This window comes from Oreochromis aureus, linkage group 13 (assembly GCF_013358895.1).
Source record: "Oreochromis aureus strain Israel breed Guangdong linkage group 13, ZZ_aureus, whole genome shotgun sequence".
Lineage (NCBI taxonomy): Eukaryota > Metazoa > Chordata > Actinopteri > Cichliformes > Cichlidae > Oreochromis > Oreochromis aureus.
The window spans coordinates 1,080,465-1,099,073 of NC_052954.1; the positions used below are offsets into that span (position 1 = coordinate 1,080,465).

The 18,609-nt window shown below is 42.2% G+C and overlaps 1 protein-coding gene across 1 annotated transcript in view; it reads right to left on the reverse strand.

Annotated features, from left to right (window-relative positions):
- Window positions 1-18,609, reverse strand: part of pdzd8 (PDZ domain containing 8) — a 41,578-nt gene that overhangs the window by 11,083 nt on the left and 11,886 nt on the right. Inside the window, exon 3 of the mRNA XM_031755014.2 lies at window positions 13,965-14,067. Within this exon, the coding sequence (XP_031610874.2) occupies window positions 13,965-14,067 (103 nt within the window). The remainder of the gene's footprint in view (window positions 1-13,964; window positions 14,068-18,609) is intronic.

Sequence of the window (18,609 nt, forward strand, 5' to 3'; positions counted from 1 at the left end):
TTGGCTTGGAAACATCTGGTGATGCTTGATTTCTGCTTTTTTTTTTTTTTTTTTTTTTTTTTTAAAATTCATACCGCGCCCCCTCCTGCAATGGCTCTGAGCCCCCCCCCCCCACTTTGGGAACCTCTGTATTAAAATAAAGAATATAGTGTGTGCTGCACAAAATGCACCGTTTACTACAATATTTTCTACATTGCTTTAAGTTGACGCTTCACAGTAGTCACCACAGCATCCCAGAAGGACCAGCTAGCAGGAGTCGAGGAGCTCGTTCCTAAACGAGGGGCTACCTCTGTAAGTCTAACTGGTCCCCACCACAGACACCAGCAAAACAAACCCTTCTGCCACCTACAGTCAAACGTTAGAACAGATCTGTGCCCACGGTACGCCACATAACAAAAACTCACAATTACACTTCATCTCTGTAAATATAGAGTTTGGTGCATTGGTCAAACACTTGGCTCCAGGTGTAAATGGCCACTCGAAAACACTTCAGACAAGTAAATTTACTTCATTCGTTTTATTAATACAAGCCACACAACACAACCCTGCACTACCCTAACAATGCAAGTCAGACTGGAGACACCACAGTCATCGTCTGCAGGCCAGTTTCCTGACAACCATACAGGAGCAGTAATGACAGCCAGAGTCACTGCACATGACGCCACATACGGCACACGTTGATTTCATTTTTGATTAATTAATTTAAATGAAAAAAAACCTCTCTGTGTGATGAATATAAAAACTATTAACTGAATTTAGAGACAATGCACCGTATTGTGATAGATATAATATTAAATGCCTTATAATCAGGATATCAGATTTTGGTCATATCCTACAGCCCTACTGTGGACATCAGACGCACCGTCATTGTTTCTGTGTCGTCTATATTTCAACCCTAGAGAAAACATTTAACCCCTCAGTAAGTCACTGCTCAATATAGAAGCAGGCAAGTAGAGTCACTCACTGGACCACATGCAAAAATTATATTTAAAAACAAGCACTGCATTACATATATCAATGGGCCAATTAGCCTGTCGCTTAGGGGCAGAGATGCTGGTTTAAGTAACCTTAGCTCTCAGTCTCCAAAGGTTGTTTCTGTTCATCTGGACATTTTCAGTGGGAGAAACATTTCATCATCATCCAGGTGACTTCTTCAGTCTCAGCTGACTGCAGGTTTCCCCAATCTTATAAACAGCACATTTGCATAATGAAACCAGCCCACTGAAGGAACAATGAGCTGGGAGGTCAGTTCCTTAATCATAATGACCTGCAGTCAGCTGAGACTGAAGATGGACGAGTGACGAAATGTTTCTCCCACTGAAAACGTCCAGATGAACAGAATCAACCTTTGGAGATTTACTTACCTGGATGATTGAGCATGCATCAAGACTTGGCTCTCAGTACAATTTAAAGCATCCATCCATGTAAATTGTTGATTTCAATAAAATTCTTGATAATTGCGGGGGTGAACAAAGTTCAATAAAAAGTAATATATTTATGCTTTCTCCTCTGACTTCTGACAGAAGGTATCTTCTGTAAATTTCAGAGTTTAATTGCTGTGCAGAGGTAGTTGCTCTGAGGGCTGAGCAGCAGTGTCTAAACTAACCTTGTTAACATCGACTAAGACAACAAGTAGCTCCTGGTTTCTTGTCTCTGAGCAGGAAAGACAAACAAAGAACATCACAACCCTCAGCTGGATACATGTAAATGGAGCAATTCACCATCTATTCTAGCAAATCCTGCCTCTTTTATCTACACTGCCACAGAGAACAAATGAAAGGTTAATATGTTCAAATGGCAGCTTTCACTGCTTTAAAGTCGTCTCCTTTACCTGCAGGACAGAAACCCAGACAAGTCTTACTTTGATCTTCCGAATAAAATACTCACTTTGATAAGACATCTATTACACAGTGGTGTATATCATAGGCCTTCTGCAACAAAGATTCCATACAAATAAATTTGTAATTTAAAATGTAGCCTTTTTAAAAAAAATCCAGAGTAAAATGAAAACATGCTATGAGAGTATGTTTCCATGCTTAGATATTTGCCTTTTTCCCTACAAAAGTATTTATATTTAGCTCATTAAATGTTATATGGGTAAAATTAGAGAGCCCAAACTACAGAATAACTATATCCTAAAAGGTTCATGCAAATCAAACCCCTACAAGCAGCCTATTTAAATGGCGGCCCAGGAGCAACGTCTGCCTGTGGTCCTGGCAGAAACAGAGTAAACCAAAAAAAAAAAAAAAAAAAATCCCACAGCATAGTGTAGACTGTGAACACAACACAGCTAGTAGCCTAGCATGCTGATGGTTCTTAAAGATTACAACTTACAAAGGCAACACAATGACAAACAGCGACTTTCTGCACAAACTTTCCCTGCAAAAGTACAGAGTTTACCTGCATCTACAACCAGAGGTCGTGTGCAGCTCAGAGAGCGTGTCCCTTTGTGTTTGCTGGATCTTTGCGAAGAAGAGAAGGCCTTTGACAGATTCAGAAACAGTGAAACACTGCATGCTGGCCGTGGTGGATCCGGTGATAAATGATGCAAATATATATGTGAGTGTGACGTCTGCTATTAAAAGACAGTTCAAATATTCGGAGGGTTGAAATTGTGGCGTCAGACGTGTTTGAAATGCTGATAGATGACCTGAAGAAAACTGATGTAAAGTCTGTAGCAGTACATGAGTCCACAGACACAACTGATAACGCACAGTTGTGAATAGATGCTAGTTTTCTTCATGGCTTACTGCCGTTCGAGGGACGCACAACTGGCGAGATAATCTTTGAGAAAATTTCAGCTTTTTTCGAGGACAGAGGTGTGGATATGAAGCGTGTCTGTACGCTTGTGATGGATGGAGCTCCACCCATGGCAGTAAAGTGAGCAGTTTGGCAGCACCGTGGTTGGTTGTTGCACCTCAAATGATAACACTGCATTGTGCATCAGACGGCGTTGTGCGCAAACGTAAGCACAGAGCTCAAAACGACAACGGGCAGCATGATTGGTTAAGGCGGAGCCTCCAGCACCACTTATTCCGCATGCTGCTCTCAGAAACGTCTGCTGAGCACCGCGACCTGCTATTGCACAATGATGTCAGGTGGCTGTCCAAAGGCAGGGCACTGGAGCGTTTCTGTGACCTCAGAGAGAAGATCACAGCTTTCCTCTGCAACAGCAGGCAAATAAAGCAGAAACACACTTGAATCGCATACAACAGCTTTATGGCCAGTGTCTGCTTTCTGAGCGACACATTCAAACACCTGAATGACCTCAGTGTGGGACTACAAGGCAGAACTGGATTTCCAAGTCAAGCTGAACCTTTTCACGACTGACTTGAGCACAGGCCGGTTACTGCATTTTCCAACGCTCTGCAAATGCATCTCATCACGGCACCAGACATGATGATGACTGATTTCATTGCGAGGTTAAAAGAGAACTTTTCTGGTCAATTAGAGGTGATGAGTTTTTCCATAGACCCATTTAGTGTTTCAGCAGAAGGAGACTTATCGGTCAGAGCGAAGGAAGCGGTCCTTCCATTGCGAGGGGAAGTTCATTCTCGAACTTGTAGCCATGGCACAGAATCTTCGCGCTAACAGACCAGTAAAGATTTGGACTGATGTCAGTACACACCAGCGTCTTAACGTTAAGAAAGTAGCCGTCGTCTTCCTCAGTGTGTTTGGGTCAGCGTACACATGTGAATCAAGCTTTTCACTCAATAAAAAGCAGCTCTCATTGCTCACCGACTGACAACACGTTTCGCCGTTGCCTTCGGATTGCCAAAAGGTGCTGCTCTTGTTAAAATAAATTAAAAAAAAAAAAAAAAAAAAAAGACATACGAAAAAAAACAAAAAAAAAACTCCTCCTCCATTTTATTTGAAAGGGAATTATCAAAATGTTTGGGGGGTTTTTCAAATATGAAGAAAAAAGTGTCGGCACTGGCACAGACTGTCCTCAGTTACAGCTCATTTCTTGTTTTTATGCACATTTTGGTGTGCAGAGACTTATAATGAATAAAGATTATTTGTTTTTAATACATTTGTGTTGTTTGAAGCTGATCAGGCTCAGATAAATTTCTCTGCTTGGAAATCTGGCCCGACTAACTTTGTAGTTAAACAGCTGTGACCTACGAGATACTCCACATTTTCCAACAGGTTAAAAAAAAAAAAAAAAAAAAAAAAAGTGAGATCCATTCCAACCTTTACTGTTGAAAAAATTCCCACAACGAGTAGCTGCTATTGGGCTGTCAGACTCTTTGAGATTTAAAGCCTCATTAAGTGTCATTTATATTGTGCAAATTCATAAGAACACTCATACTAAAATCATTTGCTGATCCACTTTGAATATACAAAGTAGTAAGTCTAAAAATTAAATGCAAAATAACATAGAAAACCTGAATGGAGCCATGCACACACTAAAGTGAAGGAGCTATGAAAGGGTTATATTTATAACGATCTATATGAAGAAACAGCCAGTTGCAGACATAATGGATAAGTCAGACTGAGGCAGCACCTCCTGTCGCCTAGCTGAACGTCTCTTTGGTCTCCAGCATGTCTGGGAGGGTGTGTGTGAGATGGAGATGTGGGGGTTGAGCAAATCCTTTTCCTTGTCAGTGCACTGCTTGGTAATTTAATCTAATACCACATGTCAGATCGTTTTGTGTATGGTTATAGGGTACAAGTCGCTGCGAGGCAAGTACGCAGCAATTCCCTGCCACATCAAATTAGCAGCCCCGATGGTGACGAAGGTGGAGTGGGCTGAGGACCAGGCTGCATGGCCAATAGCTGCTCAGGTGTTTACGTGGGTACTTATTAGGATTTTTAACTGTGACGCATATTCTGTAGTACGTGTTCTCAGACACAGTCACACAGGCAAGTGGTAGGTGGTTAAATATACTCTCTTTAAGATAAGGGCCTTAAATGAACCTGCTGGGACTTTTTAAAGGGTCACTCTTGACCATATTGTGGTATAATCTTTGTATTCTTCTGCCGTCTGTGCCTGAGCTGTGCTAACGCACAAATTTCCCAATAAAGTCTTATCTTCAATCCTTAAATACACTGAATTCACACATGGTCAGCATTTGAAACAAAGCTGTGTTCAAAGTTAAAATAATGTATCAACTGATTCCGTTTCTGATTCAGTTCTGGCTTCTATGCTGAAGGTGGTTCTTTTATGATTGACTAAGGTCATTTTCTGGTCCACTCACCATATCAACCTAAATAAACTGCTGTGTTTGCCTGTTGTTTTGCACATATATGGTGTTGCCAGAGTATTGGGTAGATATTAACAACCCTGCTTTGATTTAATGCAGTTTCTCTGCCACGTTAACTTTTCTGTGGATTTGTCTTATGTGATCGCTGTAAACTTTAGTGATATGCATGTGCTGGGCGCCTCAATATGAATTTTCAAGTTGCCGTTTTTAATCATAGGAAGCCAGTTTCAAAAGCTTAAAGAACAAAGCCGTTGTTATGGAGACAGGGGAAAACAAAAGGTGTTTTGCCTAATTTGCACTTGTATGGAGAGAAACAGTGGTTTGGTCGCCCACGCAGTTTCTTTTTGTAGCACAGTCTTTGTCCTGGCATTGAAAAATAATGATCTATCAAGACTGCTACATCATGCTAGTTGAATAAATGACAACAAAATTCAAACCTACTCTGGCTCAGAAAGGATTAAGACACCACTTCCCTCATTATCAAATTGGCATTTCAGTCCTTGCTTTCCTTTAAGCGCTGGTGCTCGGTGCTGCCACTGAACCGCTCTCCTCGCTCTGCTTCAAACGACTGCTCAAATGTCATTTTGCTCCTTGAATCTACGAGAGCCAATCTGACCGACTGGCCACGTAACATTTACTGGTGATTTTTTTGCATTTACACATTTTCTCACCTTCTGTCCGCGAGCGAAAAAAGGGAACAATCCTCAGTGTTCCTCGCTGCCGGCCTTCTGAAAACAGCTACTTAAAGCTAGCCACAAACACTGAGTGATTTGGGGAGGAAGAGCACAATAAATATATGTAATTTTTATCTGGGTCTGCTGCATAAATGCACCCTACATAATATCATTTTTGGTAAGGAGAAGTAGAAACCATAAATATATTTAGTGGTTACCATCGCTCTAAATAACACTTACACAGGAGAGGAAAAACAGACTAGCCTACGTCACAACAGTTGACATGTCATTGTCGATGGAAGGAAAGAATATTCCAATGATTCATACATCAACCATCCGGCCTGTTTTCAGTTATACCAACATGAAGTGTAGTATAGGTTACACTGCAGGACGTCAAGGCCCGTAATCAAGGGGTCAAATTTAACTGGAAATCAAAATAAATCCAAGTGAACAACTAATGGTCACCAGTTTTTGCACAAACCTGCAGATGTACTTATGCACAGTTACAATCAGCCATTTCCTGATATTTTCCCACTGGCCATGCTGATATGGGCTGTATCGTTTTAAATTAAACACATGCCATTTCTCCTCAGTAAACCAACCACTTAAAGCCAAATCTATGACATTTATGCAATTACATGGCAGGAAGGGAAAATGTCCTAACAGATAAATCCTCCTTTTTTCCTACGCCATCAATTTACAGGCTTCAGATCCAAAAAGAGACCAAACTATTAATTTAGACAACATCTTTATCACATGTCAAACTCTGTATTTGGCGTTTCTGGTGAGAAACATGAATTATCTGTAGTGACGGCTGCCAATTTTAAGAGTCAAAACCCACTAACAGCTCATTTCTTTGCTATTGAAAGACCTCCAGGATCAGAGCAAAATCATTGTAAAGAGTAATATCAACAAATCTGTAATATGGCTGTGGCTCTTTGTGTCATGCACATATTGACTGGTCTATTGAGTTTCTTGCAAGGTAAATGTATCAGTGGAAAAGTGATAAGTAACAAACAGCTTGTGAGACCAATCGCTCATGTCTTTAATCAGCCTTTTGCAACATGCAGCCGTTGTCAAATAGAATTAGAACTGGCCATTTAATTGAGATGGCAAAGTGGAAATGGTTGACGAATGCATCACCTTTTACAACACAGTGTGTGTGACAGATGTGACGGGCTCCCTTAGGTGCCATTTGAATATCTAATGGTTGTGCATTTAGACACGACAAACAATCTGATTCTTCTCCGGCCTTTGTGCATTTTTGAGAAGAGGAAACATATCATTACATTGTCTGGTTTCCAGATTTAAAGACCTGTACAAAGCATCAGAGCGATACACATGAGAGCACATGCAGGATAACCTGACAGTTATTTGGAGACTGTTATACTCAGGATCCACTCTATATGTCCCAGTCTAAGTAGCACTTTACATGTGCATTTGTTGCACATCATTGCCAACAAGCCAAAGGATCAGTTTTAAATTCATTATTACAGCAGCGCAAGAGGACCAACAAGTCCGACAACAGCTGGAACGACCGCACAGATCTGTTCTGGAATTATGTGACAAGAGAGAAGACAAACATACAAACATACACAGACCCACGGACACACGGACAGACACAAAGAGACAAAGACACACGGACTCTAAATACTCAGGAAAAAAACTTTAAAATTCTCAGACATCCTTTGAACAACCTCCCTGCTGAGGAAATTAAAACCCACAGAGTAAATATGGACCTGTCTTTATTAGTGAACCACATAATAAATAATATTGTGCCCTCACACTGCCTGAGATACAATCCTAGTAAACAAATGATCTTGATAGATGGATCCAACTTGATAAAGTTTACTGGCACTAAACTCTTCTGCATGAACACAGTTTACTTAGAAATGAATGAGTGTTTAAAGGTCAGTTTAAAAAGCTAAACTACTATTTATCAGTTCTTTGCACTGTCATTACTGCTGGATGTAGCAAAAAGTGCACATACAAAACTATATACAGGGTCCTCATCATATACTCAAGGTAGGTGGTGTGTGTAGGACTTTTACTACTTTTCTGAAGTTTAACGTTTGAATCTTCTTAATCGCCCTTTGAAAAGGTGTTATTGCATTCTTATGTTCCGATATAGACGTATCATTTGTACCCCAAAAACAATGCTGAATAGGAAGTGAAGTATTAGATGAGTCATTGTTGTAGGCTGTGTGCGTGCGCACTGCTCATCAACCAACTGCCTTTCATCAGGTGTCTGCAGCAGATTAAAGACACAAAGACAGCCATAGTGGAACATCAAACAACCACTCTAATGTTGCAGGAGGTGAGAAAGGTGTGTGTGTGTGTGTGTGTGTGTGTGTGTGTGTGTGTGTGTGTGTGTGTGTGTGTGTGTGTGTGTGTGTGTGTGTGTGTGTGTGTGTGTGTGTGTGTGTGTGTGTGTGTGTGTGTGTGTGTGTGTGTGTGTGTACGTACACACATGTCATTGCAGTCAATATTCACACAGTGAGTATTGACTGCAATGTGAGAAGCCTGGAAAACAGACAGTGGAAAAGGATCAGAAATTGTGTCTTGAGGAGTGGGTGACAGCTGCAGACAAGGCTCTCAAATGTTTTCAAGATGTGGGAGCTGTGACCGGCTCCAGCAATGCATTAGTGGGTAAACGAAGCATCTGTGAAGGCAACATGCTGAATGATATACACCGGCTTTGCAGCAATATATGATGGCATACAGATGGTAAGTATTGTTCTTTTCAGTAAGACAATACTGAATATTCTGCATGTATTCCAGCGAGAGTCCCATACTAACCTGACTCGTCTGCAGACTAAACTTTAGCACAATTTGGGAAAAAGAACAACAGAAAGTTTGAGTTTTAAAGCTGTTGCTAAAAAAGGAGGTGTCAGAAGTTTTTAATCATAAACACACGAACCTCTTAATACCACTACGACGCAGTACTCATGTATGTATGGGTGACTGACGCACGCTGTATAAAGCACTATTTAAGAATCAGTCCATTTATAATGAGCCACACTGTCAATAAAAGTTCATGTCTTCAGTGGGCAACACAATCATGAGCTACAGTACTTACATGAGCTGATCATGTTCTTGGTTTGGTTTGCAGAGCAAAGCTCATTGGATCAGGGCTGCCTGCAGATGTTTGGCTCCAGCACTGGTCAGCACTCACAACAGTCGTCTCTAACAGAGCCACTCACTTATGTTTCTGCTTCAGATTTAGGAAGCTTCATGATTTTGGGCCATGCACAACATCATACACCCATCAATACGCACGCACACAGGTTTCATGCAAAACAAAGCCACCCACCGTGTACAGCAGAATTTTTACACAACAAATGATCACCTGACGTAGGGCTGCACAATTAATCGTTAGAAAATCGCGATCTCAATTCATACTTATGTGCGATCTCATTTCCAAATGACAACGATTTAAAAAAAAAAAAAAAAAAAAAAAAAAAATGACGATTGTACCGCATTTTGATCCGGGACATAATCTGCATGAAAACGAGCGCTCACTCTTCCTGCTCAACAAATGACAAGGGCGGAGCCTTATACCACGTGATACCGAAGCCAGCTGGCAGGGAAAAAACAACGGAGAGCGCTCCTCATTGTAATACTACAATGTCATCTCTTATGTCATCTCTGTTTTCCTAACTGTATGTCTAAAATGTGATAAATAAAGTTTATTTTTTTAAAACAACAACAACAACAACAACAACAACAACAACAACAACAACAACAACAACAACAACAACAACAACAACAACAACAACAACAACAACAACAACAACAACAACAACGGAGAGCACGTGAGAGATGACGAAGCTGTAAAGGCCAAGAAAGTGACAGGAGAAAATCTGTCCCGGTCAACCACATCAATAAGGGGAACCTTATACAGCGCTTCCCCATAGCCGTCGAACTCCAGCAGGCACAAAGAAATTACAGAGGCGATCACTTATCACCTGGCTAAAGATATGGCTCCCATCAACACTGTGCAAAACGAGGGATTTAGGAAAATGATCAACAGCCTAGACAAACGCTACACAGTGCTACCTGCTCTATACACGCAGTGTCGAGCAACGGTGGAGACGGAATGTTTTTATGTTCAGTCTCAACTGTTACGAAGTTGATGTGCAGTTAATAAGTGCAATAAATATTTATACTGGAAAAGAAAATCGTGAGAGAATCGTGATCTCAATTCTAAGCAAAAAAAATTGTAATTCTCATTTTATGCAAAATCGTGCAGCCCTAACCTGACGTGTGTTCATACACACATCGCATGTCCCTTTGGTCAAGCTGTCAGCAAGCATCAGCTGAGACCAGATGTACAAACATGCCCAACAGACACAATGCCGCCTACTGCCATCCCCCTTCACCTTTAGCACGTATGTGCTTTGCATGCGCATGTGTGTGTTTGTGATACTACACTATACAAGTTATTACATGTAATGAGCTCTATGCCAACATTCCCTGCCGTTAGTTTAAGTGATGAATAACCAATAAGTGGCAGTGTGTAAAACGCGACATTTCACGATAAAGACAACGTAGCAGTTACACTGCCAACCAGCCCGTCTGCTCTGAGGGGATCTGAAGGTATTTAAAATGTTTCACAGCATCTTTTTATGAGGAATGGGTTCATGTTGAGAAACCTGTGAATCCTGCCATCCTATTAAATCACTTACAGCAAATATAAAAATAGCCGTCTGCAGCTTATGGCATGAACCTAACCATCAGTGACAGCAGGTTATAAACAGAATAACATCCCCAGCAGCACCACGTACGCACAGCAAGTCTCAGTTTGTACTAAATACTCATTTCATTCACGCTCAGGTGTTGATGTGGACACAGAGCTGTTTAACACAAATCATTAAGCAATGAGAAACACTAAGAAGCACCGAGCCAAATGTCAAAGCTATCAGCACCAGTTTATCGTAACGGTGAATAAACCGTATTCTGCAACTGAAAAGGAGACAGAACAAATAGAAATCTAATTAAAACGCAGCACGTCTCTTTCACGTATGGACACTTTCTATTGTGTGTATGGACGAGGAAACGCACAGATATGGCATCATAAGCATGTCAAACAGACTGCAAGGGATCTGTCTGATTAGAGAAGGCCCCCCTATGTGACGGCAGACACACAGTGCAGTGAATCGCAGCAGCTCACACTGGGCAAAATGAGGCATAAAAAGCTTTTAATGCAGGACAGGCAACGGTCATATCTGGCAATCAACAGAGGGAAATGGAGAGAAAGATGGCGGTTTGACCTTTTCCAGATGGTACAGCCTTTAATCCTTACTACAGAGTCCTGCTGGGGACATGCAGACTGGAGAAGTCTGATAAATTAGGCTCAAATGCCACCGTGAATCTGCATTTGTATGTGTTCATTAACAAAAAAGGGACGAGTGCTTTGAAGTGGGTCCACTTGGAGAGGCCTGTGCTCGTGGCTATGCTGGTCGAGTGTGGACCTGTTCATGCATTACTGCAATTCTACACTTTCCACTGAGCAAGGCTAAGGCTGGAGTCACACAGCGTCTTCACCTTGTGCTAAACTTTATAAACAATGACTATGTCATGACAATTACAGTGTCCGTTCCCTCATCCGTCCATCCACGGTTTCCCTTATGCAGGTCGGGGTCACAGTGGGACTGGAACCCATCTCAACCAGTCTGAATGTAGAAAATGACATTTAGGATGTGTGTAGAACATGCAGAGCGTTAGTAAGGAGGAAGTGAGGGCCGTTATGAGGAGGAAGAACAGTAGAAAGGAGTGTCAGAGGTATTTGAAGCTAGTGCAGGACATGCACAGTGAGATGTGTGGTACGAGTGACAGATGGGTTCGAGGTGGGGGTGGGATTACAACAGGGTCTGCTCAGAGCCCCTTATGTTTGCAGTGGTGATTGACAGGCTGACAGAACGAGCCATGCAGGAGTCTCTGTGGACTATGATGTTTGCAGACGACACTGATCTGCAGTGACCTTAGAGAGTAGGTGGAGGAGAGCCAGGAGAGAGGGGGCATGCTTTGGAGAAAAGATGAATGAACGTATGAAACAGAAGACACATGAACTACAGATAGTGAAGGTAAGCAAGTTTAAATACCTCGAGTCAACCATCTAAAGCAGGCAGAGTAGAGCACGGGCTCGCCGGGCATGAATGTGTGACAGGATGCGACGCTAGTGTGAGGTGGAAGCAGATGATCTGCTGTGGCGCCCCCTAAAGGCAGCAGCAGGAAAACATAACATCTGATTGTCCCCTACAAAGCAGCTTTACAGCCTTTTTTATTCCTTTGTTAAGTCTTTGAATCACTGATATTCAGATATCGGCTGGTGGAGGCATTCCTGTTTGCTAGGCCTCGTCTTCACGTATCCAAGCGTTCACATTCAACCTGTTGATTGTGTTTGTGGCGCTGACGAGCTTCTGATGTAATCATCTTAGAAATAATGGCATACTGTGTAGTTCATACAGACCATCTAAGACGTGTACAGTCCAGCTTTGGTGAGCAAAAGTCTTTTACTGTTACTTTTAACCATGAAGACACGCCCCTATGACACAGTGTCAACCTTTATTGACAAACACATGTTAAACGTCATGTTAGATTTCATAGAGACAAATTAAAAAAGCTAACGCTGAACTTCAGCAGTACAGACCTGATGCTCTGATCATATCGTGTAAATGCTGAATAAAAGAAACACTTGGCGCTGATATTTTAATGCCCCCTGCTGGATGACAATTCAACTCTCCCAAAGTCATTAAACACCACATGAGAAAACAGTACAGGCCAATTACTGTTCACCACAATAGAAATCATCTTTTGAGGCATTGCAAATGTCATCCAGGAGTGTGTGGCAAGTTTACGGGCATCAGGCTTTGCTGGAGCCAGAGCCACAAATTAAGCCTGACATTTCCCTCTAAAAAAGCTCATTAGTCACTTCCAAACAAGCCTGATGTGATAACTGTAATATCTCTAAATTGCAGCAATTAGAAAAGGTTTGCCGCGGGGGCCTGAACATTTTCTTTGCCGTGTAAAATGTCAACAATGGGACAATCTCATCAGCCAGCCAAAATCAAAATAAGCCTGCATTACTGTCACTATGACAAGGTGTCCAATAAGCAGCACCTGCAAAATAATGTGTGCATTACATGTCAGTCTAATTGAAAAGTGTCGTTCTGAAACTCAGCTGACGGCCTCCATATCTGGAAACAGACTTTAACACTCAGCAATCACACTGGATTGTTACCAATGCAAATATAATTGTTACTTATGTGACCAAAAACCTGGGTATTATCTTTGAAGGGCCCAACACAGCAACATAGTTCATCAAACAGCCTCCGTACAGCCTGTGGTGACTGTGCTCATGTAGAGCTGTGCAGCAGCGCCCTCTCCTGGTTCAGACGAGGCGCTGTTGAATTTTCTAAAACGCTGATGGAAAGACACCAGAGAGGGCCACATTCCATCCAGAGTAACTTTTGCATTAGAAATGACCTCGATCCATCCTTTCATTGGGAATAACCAGAATCAATCAGAAGTGGGGTTGTGAAGAGGAGGCACAGAGAAGATGATGGATGTAGTGATGTGAGGTGTGCAGAGGATGATAGAGACGGGGTGGGAGGGGCTACCACAAGCTCTCCACGAGTGCTTAGTGCTTCTTAGCTGGTCCTGGTTGGTTCATGGTGAAAGGATATTAATTTCCCTTCCACATTATGGCCCCAGCATTGGAACCGTGAGTAGTTTACATATTCCTCTGTGACCAGTGCTATCAGTGTGTTTTGCAATGATAAGGTTGTGAAGGTGTTGGTTTCACCCATGGTTCATGCCATTTCTCAGTATTACACTACATCCATGTCTACATCGAACATCTATGGTTTGATGTGTGGACTGGGTGGGTTGTTACCGACACCTGGTGACAATTTTATGTCAACTGCATATTTAGAAAGTTGGTCATGTGTTCAGTCCTTATTTTGACCACTGTACATATTATTGATACCACTGTCCTGTATTATAACATCTACATATGATGATACTTCATAGTACATCTGACAGAAATGGAGAATAAAGTTATGAAACGAGCTTCCTTTACCTTTTTGATGGAACTGCGAGCCTTCTCCTTCCACTGGTGGCTGCTCAGCTCCAGGGTGCAGTGGACATAGGTTTCTCTGTCATAGGAGCCCAGGATGAACAGTCTGAAGAGCCCCAACAAAACACAGACAAGAACTACATTCAGAGATAGCAATGAAGTCAAATCTATCCGTTGGCCTGAGTGTTTGTAGCTCACCATACTGGAAAAGACAGAGTTTGGGCCCAAATATGTAAAGGAACCACACGACACGACATTTCTGAATGTAGCGTTTACACATGTGTCGCCTTGAATTTACTGAGCTCGCACTCCATTGGACTGTTTGTGGCGAGTCAGCGTTTGGTCAGCACAGGTCAGCTGCAGGACAACGTGGAGGCTCATGTGATGTGCTTTACTGTCACAACCAAACACACAGTCATGACAAATGTGAGAACATTTACTGTAACATACGTGGTATCATCAGCACAGGGACTTTCAATTTTACAGTTAAAAACAAAAGACCTGTTCTTGATGAATATCCTGCAGTCCTGTGAAGAAGTTAACATCTTAATTAAAGTTGAATCAAAATGGTTTCTGGTGCCAAACACAATGCAAAGTAGGACTGGGCGATACATCGAGTTTTTAAAAAAATATCGACATATATATATCGTATATCGCCATCCAGCTAAAAAATATCGAGATATGAATTTTGGGCCATATCGCCCAGCCCTAATGCAAAGCCATCCAATGGGCCAGACTGGCCCCGCTGCAGGGGCTTCTGGGACACCAGTGACAGAACTGGTTTAGATCAGAGATATTAAAAAAAACCAGTCTTGTTTCCTAGCAGGTTAAGACCTGCATGTGAGTGGGAATATGGTTGCTTCATGGTTTTATGTTTGACATCCAGTCACTCGTGTGTTTTAGCAAAAGCAGCAAACACATTTCTACTCTACTTGGCTTCCTGTTAAATCCAGAATTGAATTCAAAATCCTGCTCCTCACATACAAGGTCTTAAATAATCAGGCCCCATCTTATCTTAATGACCTTGTAGTACCATATCACCCTATTAGAGCACTTCGTTCTCGCTCTGCAGGCCTACTTGTTGTTCCTAGAGTATTTAAAAGTAGAATGGGAGGCAGAGCCTTCAGTTTTCAGGCCCCTCTTCTGTGGAACCAACTTCCAGTTTGGATTCGGGAGACAGACACTATCTCTACTTTCAAGATTAGGCTTAAAACTTTCCTTTTTGCTAAAGCATATAGTTAGGGCTGGACCAGGTGACCCTGAATCCTCCCTTAGTTATGCTGCAATAGACGTAGGCTGCCGGGGATTCCCATGATGCACTGAGTTTTTCCTTTCCAGCCACTCACTATGTGTTAATAGACCTCTCTGCATCGAATCATATCTGTTATTAATTTCTGTCTCTCTTCCACAGCATGTCTTTCATCCTGTTTTCCTTCTCTCACCCCAACCAATCACAGCAGATGGCCCCGCCCCTCCCTGAGCCTGGTTCTGCCGGAGGTTTCTTCCTGTTAAAAGGGAGTTTTTCCTTCCCACTGTCGCCAAAGTGCTTGCTCATAGGGGGTCATATGATATGATTGTTGGGGTTTTCTCTGTATTTATTATTGTGCGATCTATTGTACAATATAAAGCGCCTTGAGGCGACTTTTCTTGTGATTTGGCGCTATATAAATAAAATTGAATTGAATTGAATTACTCTACAAGCAGTTCCTCCCAGTCAGGATACTGCACTCCCAGTTTGCCAGTAACCATCTTTGTGAAAAGGACAGAGGGAATGGTAAATATAGACACAGAGCGCTTCTCTGCTCTCACAGAGTCCTCAAAGCGCTCTATACAACATGTCACATTCACCGTCTTCTATGCTGTTAAGTGCTCACTAACTATCATTCACACACATTCACATCAGAGAGCAACCTGGGGTTAATATGTTGCCCAGTGATATTTGGCAGGCAGACTGGGGGGTGGAACCACCAACCTTTGGATCAGTACCTGCTCTACCCCGGAGGGGTATCACTCTGTGGCTGTAAAGCAACTCTTACATCCTGAGTTTATACAAATCTTTGTGTCTTTAAAGCCTGTAAGAAAACAAAACAGTTGAAGCAGGAAGTACAACTAAGAAAAACACATCACTGCTTCACAGCATGCAGAAAAAAAACTCAATCACATCTTATGTTCTACTGAAGGGTCACCAAAACCCTCTGCAGACCCAGTCTGGACTTAACAGACGCCCTCGCTACTTTTAAGTTTAAAATGTTCCCTTTTTTTTAAATAACGTATATATTTGTGTATGGATCAGGTGACGCTGAATCCTCCATGATGAGTGTTTGTTCACTCACCTTTGACCCTACACTCTTACTCTGAGTTTAACCTTTAGTTATTATGGTGTCTGTGGCTCTCCCATCTCCCCCAGCTGGTCACAGAAGCTAGCAGCCCGTCCCCAAGCCTGGCTCTGTTGGAGCGTTCTTCCTTCCCACTGTCACCAAGTGCTTGCTCAAAGGGATGTTTGATATTTTCTCCACTAATGAAGGCTATCAACCACTAAAGATAACATCCCTGAGCTAAGAGCTGTTGTGATTTAGCACTATATAAATAAAACTGAACTTAGTTCAAAATTTAATTCTCGGGTTTAAAATCTTGTGGTTCTAAAAAGGTCTCCAGTATTTTTTATTTAATACATTTAATTTTATTCTTTTTAGTGACAACTCTAATCTGGACATTAGCAACACTCCACAGATCTGTTTGGTTTATTTGGTTCAACGTGCTACTGTCTAACAGGATGATGAGCACAAAATGCTCCAATTTTTCAAGAAAAATATTTTTGGGGTGTTTCCTGCTTGAAAAACTGCTGACATCATTCACGAGACTCTAAAATGGATCAGTTTTTTGAACCAACTGATAAATGATCTTATTACTCGGTGCAGTTTTCTCCTGCCGTCTTGCACCACACATTTTTGGTTGTGATGCTGGAGAGACGGGGTAAGGTTAACTGCAACATGTTTTGGCTGAGACCTCTGTACATCAAATGAGTTCTCTCGTCTGTGGGGGAATAAATGCCCACCACCCGTGTGAAACGCAGACTGTTACTGCATCTTCTGTCATATCAAAGGGTAAATCAGTGGATGCTTAGCTCCACTGGAGAGCTTTCTTAACCCTTAACTGGTACAGAAAGGGAGAGACACTGCATGTTTAAAATTTGATTTCCTAATAACATCCAGTCATTTGGTGGCCTGTCAAACACAAAGCATGAAAGAAACACACACATACATTGATGACACGAGCTAACAAAGGACAGAGCAGTCAGTCAGAGCCAGCCGAGGCTAACAGCTCAGATATACACATACCAACCTTGGACAGAGGAGGGCGTGTTTGTCTCTGAAAGGAGAGACTCCTCGGGTACTCTGTCCAACATCATGGACGAATGTAGAAGCTAAAGTACACACAGGCAAAATATGACAAGCAGGTGTAGTGCTTCCCTTAAATAACACATTCCCAGTGTGCACACAGTGATGGTGGTTAGGCCAACATAGCATTAAATGTATCGTTTTTATTTGATAGCACAACATTATGTAGCTCTTTGATTACGTGACCTTAGCAAGTAGGGTCACCTGGAAAAAAAGAAAAAAACTTTCTCTTCCACTTCCACAGGGTCACGGGGTCACACCCTGGATAGGTCGCCAGACTGTCACAGAAACACAACCATTTAATCTACCAGCACTAAGTGCATGTCTTTGTATGGTGGGAGGACGGTGGAGAACCCCCGGGTAGATTATGCAAACTCCACACAGAGGCCCAACAAATGGTGGAATCAAACCCAGGAGGCAACTGCACCAACCGCTGCACCACTGTGCTGCCATTGTTAAAGAGATAATGCTGTTCAGCACCCGTACACACTCTACTGTGTACTGTGATTACCTACAGTCAGGACTGAGTGCAGGCAGAAAGAGACCAATCACATTTGGGCTGGCACAGTCTTTAGACAGAACTGGGTCCAACGTGACCTCCTAATACAACACCACAGGTGTGAATGAGTCTCTCACAGACAACCATTCACACCTATGGACAATTTGGATTAACCCCACTGAGTGCATGTCTTTAGACTGTGGGAGGAAGTCCACGCAAACACAGGGAGAACATGAAGCTCCACACCCCGGCCTGGTGGTGAACTCAGACTCCAGCGCTAATCACTGCTCCACCCTGCTGCCCTTTTTAATAATCAAAATCATAAAATCAGCTAAACATTTTAATGCACACTGGTGTTACTAACATGACAAGAATGGCCATGTTGAAAAGATAGCAACATGTATTTGAGTTCTGTTGTGATTCATTTCATGTGTTAGTATTTTAATGTGCTTTTGTCCCGTTTCTCATCCCTATGATGACATAAATCACAAAGTGATTCGGCCTGTGTGAAGTGTTTCAGCTGGGTGTCGAGAGGTTTGACCGATGCATGAAAAGATACATTTTTAGACAGAAGTTGTTTCTTTGTGAGTGTTTATTACACGGCGTGCTGCGGGGAAAAGTCTGTTCTAACATTTGAGTCTGAGGTTTACGTGGAGCACCTGACTGCTCTTTGTTGCTTCTCATCTGTAAACTCTCTGCTTACTCTGTCACCTGATTCTTGTGTGTTTGAGTCTAAGGTGGGGACCGGTTT